Raw genomic sequence first — 6,841 nt, 5'->3', positions numbered from 1 at the left:
AAGAGATTTTACAAAAAATTTAATCTTAGAATACGAAGATGGCTCATAAAGATCAATGAAGAGCTCGTGGAAATGACAAGCTTACTAAGCATAAAGATCCATGAACACTAAGTGCAAATTTAGTTTCTAGTCATCATTTAATCACTCAACAAGGAATTACCTAGTAAAGATAAGAACTCATAATGCATAGTGAAACCCGAAACAACTAGTGATATTATGAGTAGGTAATCAAAAGATTGGCTCTATGATGCTAAAGAAACCCTAAATTCTACTATGGAATGCTAAAAGAAGAGTGTTAGAAGACTCGTCCCTGTAGCTAAGATGGCTACAATGTTTGCATATATAGTTGTGACCACATAAAAGTAATGGTTAGCACCAATATGCATGCAAACATGCATGGCTTGCAAAAATAACATCAACAAAACTATAAGAATACAGACACTACAGCTGTGTTCGACCTTACAAAAGCATTGTACGGATGTAACAATCACCGCAATCATTGTACAAGAGAATTACTACACAATGGTCATCAACTTGGTCTTATTTGACAAGCATTAATCACTCAATTCTTGTGCACAAAAATGACAGACATATGTCTATTGTTTAGACATGTTGACATAATAAGAGAGGTTTCAATGAGAGGTAAGTCTAAACACTCTTAGCTTGAAATGAAGTAATCCAATCAACTATAGAGTTGTCTTGACATTTGGAGTGGGTATATACTAAAGAGGGCATTTGCTGTCAAAGAGAAAATATGCTTTATGTTTCGATGTAACAAGATGTGATATGATTGATTGTAAGCTGATTGTCGTGCTCTTACATCAAGATTGGGCATAAAACGAAGATTAGTCTCTAAATAGGCCAATGCCTCTTGGCTCTGCCTCTATTGGAGATGACTTACAAGCAATGCATTCTAAGAAGTTACATTTGAGACACGACAAAGGTCTTATACATACATGCTGACCAAAGCACTGCCAACAACCAGTGACCAATGCAACTTGACCACGTTGACAACTTTGCAACCGGACTTAACTTATGTAGGTCCCCAAGAAGCCCACTATACTTGAGAGACAATTTGTTTTAGGTGAGTGCTTATGGAAAACTTGGATTCTACTCTTAGAAAACTAGTGCAGAGTTGTAGATGTTTGGAAACATAAATGTAGATTGGCGGCATTGGCCCCAATAAGTTTCCCTGTGCTCCACAATCTACCAATTATATTAGAGCACATTCACATGCAGCATTGAGCGCATGCCAGAAAATTCATCCCCTTGTCGACTGCAAAGCCTGGGCCCTCTCATTGTCTTCATCTCAAAAGCGGGGTAGCCTCCAACTCTACCAAAAACAGCAGAGTTGAGCAAGGCAAGCAACGCTGATGACGCATGTGAGGCGGGAGTAGAACCCCAGTGTGCGGATCTGCTCTTACACTATTAGGAAGACCACGCCCCAGAGGGAGCAGGAGCTAGCAGCTAAGGGGCTATATATAGGCTTGGCCTATGTACAAGAAGCAAGGTCAAACTCCCCAAGCAAGACACAACATGGTCAAGAAACCTTTGAGCAAATTTAACTGTTGACCTGTTCTCCCTCCGACAATTGCTTCTAGACTATACATAAAAGCATAAAGGGTAATCAAACAGGAGGAAACTGAAATCGGAAATGATCAATCTAAAACTTACCTTCAATAGTACTAGCCAAAAGAACAGATGAAATGCAGGGAAAAAGAAAATCATCCTCTCTACTTATGCACTTTAAGATTATTTTGATGGTTAATCACCCTTCAGAACACAAGGGACTCGAGGTTCATCTGGATAAGGTTCTTAAGAAACCAGACTTCTCATCCTCGTTTGCTACATAAACAAGCATTCTAAGCTTTTTTGAGGGCAGTTTGTCCTCAATTTTCAGTGGTGCATGTCATGCAAATGCTTCTATTAGATCATCTTCGACAAAAACAGAATCGCACTGAAGGACTAACAATTTGTTTGCAATCCTGAAAACCACAATTTACTCTCTTTATCATCCATATGCCACCTTTGCCACATAACAGGCATAAGTAATTTGAGTTCGAGATAATCAACTGAAGTCACTTCTTCTACTGACCTGTTTTCACTCGCTTATCTGAAGGGCACTGTAATTATGTTAGATCAAACCCCAACCTTACAAGGGATGACCTTTATAACGGCACCTTCACAAAAATCTTGTCAATTTTATAAAAGCTTCAGCCCACCAGTAACTTCGTCCACAATATCTGATGGCCCTGTTAAAAAGAACTCCTAAGTCAGCAAAGAAAGTCGTACCTCAACCTCGACCATAACCTTCTCCTCTACTACCAAATGAGAACACTTTGCAAGAACTTTCATAGAAGTCTCATGCTACAATTAACACCGATGTACAGGAATGCTTCCTATAACCCTTACTCCTACAAAATAATGCTTGGCAGTTTATCCAAGCTGTGCAGTGCATTCATATGCCACCACTAACTTTTGAATACAAATCCACATCTCAAAATCCGCAGATACGACAGCTTAATAATTTCTGTCAAGTTTCAGTACATAAAAAATCTTTTTTAACCCCCCAGGATGACCATGTTTGAGCAAGTCCAATCGCATAGTTGTCGTGCATCACATGCAAATATTTGTGTGTGTGCATATGCATGAGCAGGGGAGCACATGTACATTCTTTTACATCTTAAAGAATCAGACAATGTGTGCATCTCAGTTTTAACTCCCTCCCATGAGAGAGATATGCAAGTGAAAAGGGTTCAAACATATCCAGTTTCATTCATAAGACATACCTAGCAAACTCATCACTGTCCTCGAATCTGACATCAACAAGCAACCATTAGAATCTCTCTCTCTCTCTCTCTCTCTCTCTCTCTCTCTCTCTCTCTCTCTCTCTCTTTATTGGAAACATGGGAACACTATGCATGTAGAATACCACACATTGAAGGATATGTCACACACTCCCTACGGATGCCATGTACAAAAATGAGGGCACAAGGAGGAGTCGCGGTGATATACCGAGAGGAACTCAGAAAAATGATCACAATTTGCAAGACAGATGCTCATAACCGATACATATGGATCAAGTTTGACACAAAACTCATTGCCGGGTGCTACATCCCCCATAGAGAGTCACCATTCTATGGCGCCTTCAATGTAGAGAAGAATTACCCTTTTGAGGATCTGTATGCAGATACCCATGCCTATGCACAAGAAGGGATGATTATGCTTATTGGGGGTATGAATGCCCACATAGCACATGCGCAAATGCAAATGGTGGATCTCATGGCACCTCCAATGCTTGAACATAATGAGATACTAGATCCACATGGGAGAGATGTTCGAAAGATCTCATTACAAACCCGCAAGGTATTGCATTACTCAGTATGATGACATCCTTACAACTAATCGCCGTCAATGGAACAAGTTTGAAAAATCGGGAGAATGCACATGCTACACGGCCAACAAAGGCATGAGTGTTATTGATTATGTATTGATTGCATATGAGGCATCCCATATTGTAAGTAATTTTACAATTGGGAAGAGGTCACCCAATGCGGACCACACCCCAATCCATGTATGGCTACATGTTCCCACTCAAAAAGCACAAAAACAGCCCCATGCCCGATCATGCACATACAAAATGCAAGTGGACAAGAAAAGATGTATGCAGAACATCTAGACAATGCACTTGCTCATATACCCATGCCATCACACATTGAACAAGCATGGCCAATTTTCAAACAAGCTCTATGTGACGCCGTGGAACAAACAATGGGAAAAACGCATCGGCGAGGAAATCATGTTAAAGGGCTACCGCATAACCCATGGTTTGATGAAGAGTGTTAAGTATGTAAAAAAACAATTACGGGCACTGTCAACGACGAACACGGAATGGGAAACTCTATCAAAAGACTACACAAATCTCAAGAGGCGGAAAAGAAGAAACTATGAGCTACGCACGGAGACACAAGCCATAGCCAACTTCAAGAAAAATCCCAAAAAAGAATGGCTGAAAATAAAAGGACGAAGACATGATATTATGGGGGACATAAGCCCAGATGACATGTACATGTATTGGGAACAACTATATGTACATAATAATGCGGAGGAAATGCCACACATGCAAACTGATCTCCATGCCCAAGACCACTTTGATTTTGAAACGGTTAAAAAAGGCATACAGAAACTTGCAAATGGGAAAGCTCCGGACATACTACACTTGAACTCACAAATGCTTAAATAGTAAGGTATGAGAGCCAGAGAGTGTATACATAGAATGCTAAACCAAGCCATTGCTCAAGGGCTGCCCAAGGATTGGCAAAAAAACTGGATCAAAGCACTTTACAAAAAAGGGGATGTAAATCGGCCTACCAACTACCGTACCATTATGGTAGGATCTTGCATGGCAAAGCTTTTGGGAAGCATCTTAGAACAAAGCATAAGCACATGGGCGGAGACAAATGGAAAACGAGCAAAAGAACAAGCAGGTTTCCGACCAAAACATAGCACCATTGATCACCTTGTTTCACTCAGGGTATTAATGGAAGAGAGTCGGCTAAAGGGAAAAACATTATACTGTTGCTTTGTAGATTTCACCAAAGCCTTTGACACGGTCCCGAGAATGGGTATATGGAAAAGGATGGAATGCATAGAAGTACCGATGCATCTCAGGAGTGCGGTAGCACATCTCTATGACAGAGTCATATGTCAACTAAAAATGCACGAAGGGCTGTCCAAAGCTTTCTCAAGCAACATGGGGGTCAAACAAGGATGCCCTCTCTCGCCTACTCTTTTTGGACTGTGCATTGATCAAATAGAAAGCTTCCTCCCTCAACTAGAAGGGGATGAACCAGCCATCGGGATCCTTACACTTCTCATGCTCATCTATGCAGACGATGCTTTTCGCCCATGACAATACAGCTCTACAGAAATTGGTCAATGCTTTATATGATTTTTGTGAAAATGTGGGTCTATCAATCAATGTAGACAAAACAAAGTTCATGATTGTAAAAACTCGTAAGATGGATATCCACGCCCCCCTCATGTATCAAGGGAAACAAATTGAGAAAGTCGACAGTTTCAAGTACTTGGGGATTGACATTCCGTGCAACTATGCTTGGGGACAATGCGTACATTATCGAATTGACATCGGCCATGCCAAGTACTATCAATTTGAAAAGATGTGCACACAAGGGAGCATAAAATGATGGGAGATAAAAGCGACCATTTTTGAGACATGCGTGGTGCAAGCCATCCTCTACGGAGTGGAAATTTGGGGAGCAAGCATTTCAGCCCACACATGGAATGAAATTGAAAAAATTCAGAAAAAGTTTCTATGTAGACACATGGGGGTCAAAAAGACGACACCATACTCCGTGCTACTCTTGAGACAGGCAAGAGACCACTAGAAATGAAAACATTGAAAAGAATGTACACGTATATCATGAAGGTCAAAGCGATGCCTACTACTCGAATCCCCCGCATTGCATGGGAAACGGGATGTGCGCCACAAAAGACAAAGAAAAGCAAATTTCTGTCATCGAGCCTCATACATGACATTAAGAAATGGTTCGCTAAATGGAATGTAGAGGAATATGTGGGGCATGCTTATTGAGGGCAAGGAGGGAGAACACGTGCTGAATTTTGACATTGCATTACTAAATAGCCTCCACACCAAGTGGAAGACAATGCAACACTGCTCGACATTTGAATACTACTGCAAGCATGTCAATACAAAGTATTGGGCAGGCTATAGAACAAACCCAATGGAAGCCCAGGCCGACATACGAACACCCATGCCCCACATGGCTCGAAGAGCCATTTCTTTAATGTGCACAAGGTCACATATGCTCAAAATAGAAACAGAGGGCTGGCTGAAAATTGATGCTTCTAAACGGATATGCACATCATGTACAATGCAAGCTCCCGAAGATGAATCACATGTGACATTGGAATGCCCAGAATATGCTCACATCCGGGCTAATTTTCAACCACTCCTAAGCAGTTGTTCTACCTTTGCGGATCTATTATCCAAGACAGACCCCTCCCCTACAGCTCTCGGAACATACCTCACCCGCATACTTGAGCATCAAAAGACACTCATAGGAACACAAAAAGAGAACAACACACGCCATACACCCCCGTGAGGGGAGACTATGTATCACTTTTAGGTCCCATGGGTCATTTCTGGCCCCCCGCGGACATTAATACCAAATCAAATCAAATCTCTCTCTCTCTCTCTCTCTCTCTCTCTCTCTCTCTCTCTCTCTCTCTCTCTCTCTCTCTCTCTCTCTCTCTCTCTCTCTCTCTCTCTCTCTCTCTCTCTCTCGCACATCTTCACACCAGCTGCGGATCGAGACTGGGAGATACAGCGGAGTACCAGCAGAGGCCAGGACATGCCCCCTATGTGACATAGAGCCTAAGACAGAGTTGCACTACACATGCCACTGCCTCGTCTATTACGAGATACGAGGCCGCTTCCACTGCTTGTTCAAAGAGGGCTTTGGACCACTCTCCAGAGTCATGCGGTACGAGGATCAGAGATGCTTGGGTTTGTTTTTGCTCGAGTTGCGCAGACACAGAGAGAGCCTGATAAGAGGAGAGGCTAGCCAGCATCAGAGACAGATCACAGACTTCTTTAGAGCAGACACTGGACACCCGGAGGAGTTACTACCACAGCAGAGCTCGCCGCCTCACGCTAGAGGCACACTGATCGATCGGGCGACCGAGCTGGGGAGATCCAGACGCCCACGACTACGGAGGACTACACAGCACCGACGGAGGCTGCATCAAAGGATTCGGATCACTTTGGCCCGACATGCACGACACCCGGTTAGACTAC

General features: G+C 42.5%; 1 protein-coding gene across 2 annotated transcripts in view; it reads right to left on the bottom strand.

Annotated features, from left to right (window-relative positions):
* Nucleotides 1–1,732: 1,732 nt before the first annotated feature.
* LOC147432325 (uncharacterized) overlaps nucleotides 1,733–6,841 on the bottom strand; it is an 80,094-nt gene continuing 74,985 nt past the window's right edge. Inside the window, exons 6-8 of one of the 2 annotated variants that reach the window (XR_015185551.1) lie at nucleotides 2,790–2,816; nucleotides 2,096–2,252; nucleotides 1,733–1,985 (exon numbers count right to left, since the gene is read on the bottom strand). Coding sequence is in view for 1 of the 2 variants with exons in the window: in XM_086492309.1 (XP_086348435.1) it covers nucleotides 2,203–2,252; nucleotides 2,790–2,816 (77 nt within the window). In the remaining variant the exon portion in view is untranslated. Of the gene's footprint in view, nucleotides 2,253–2,789; nucleotides 2,817–6,841 lie in introns of both variants that reach the window. The other variant, XM_086492309.1, reaches the window with a different exon arrangement.

This window comes from Adiantum capillus-veneris, chromosome 20, assembly GCF_014529385.1.
Source record: "Adiantum capillus-veneris isolate H3 chromosome 20, ASM1452938v2, whole genome shotgun sequence".
NCBI classification, from domain to species: domain Eukaryota; kingdom Viridiplantae; phylum Streptophyta; class Polypodiopsida; order Polypodiales; family Pteridaceae; genus Adiantum; species Adiantum capillus-veneris.
The sequence above is the reverse complement of the archived record's forward strand: the minus strand, read 5'-3'. Positions and strand labels throughout refer to the sequence as shown.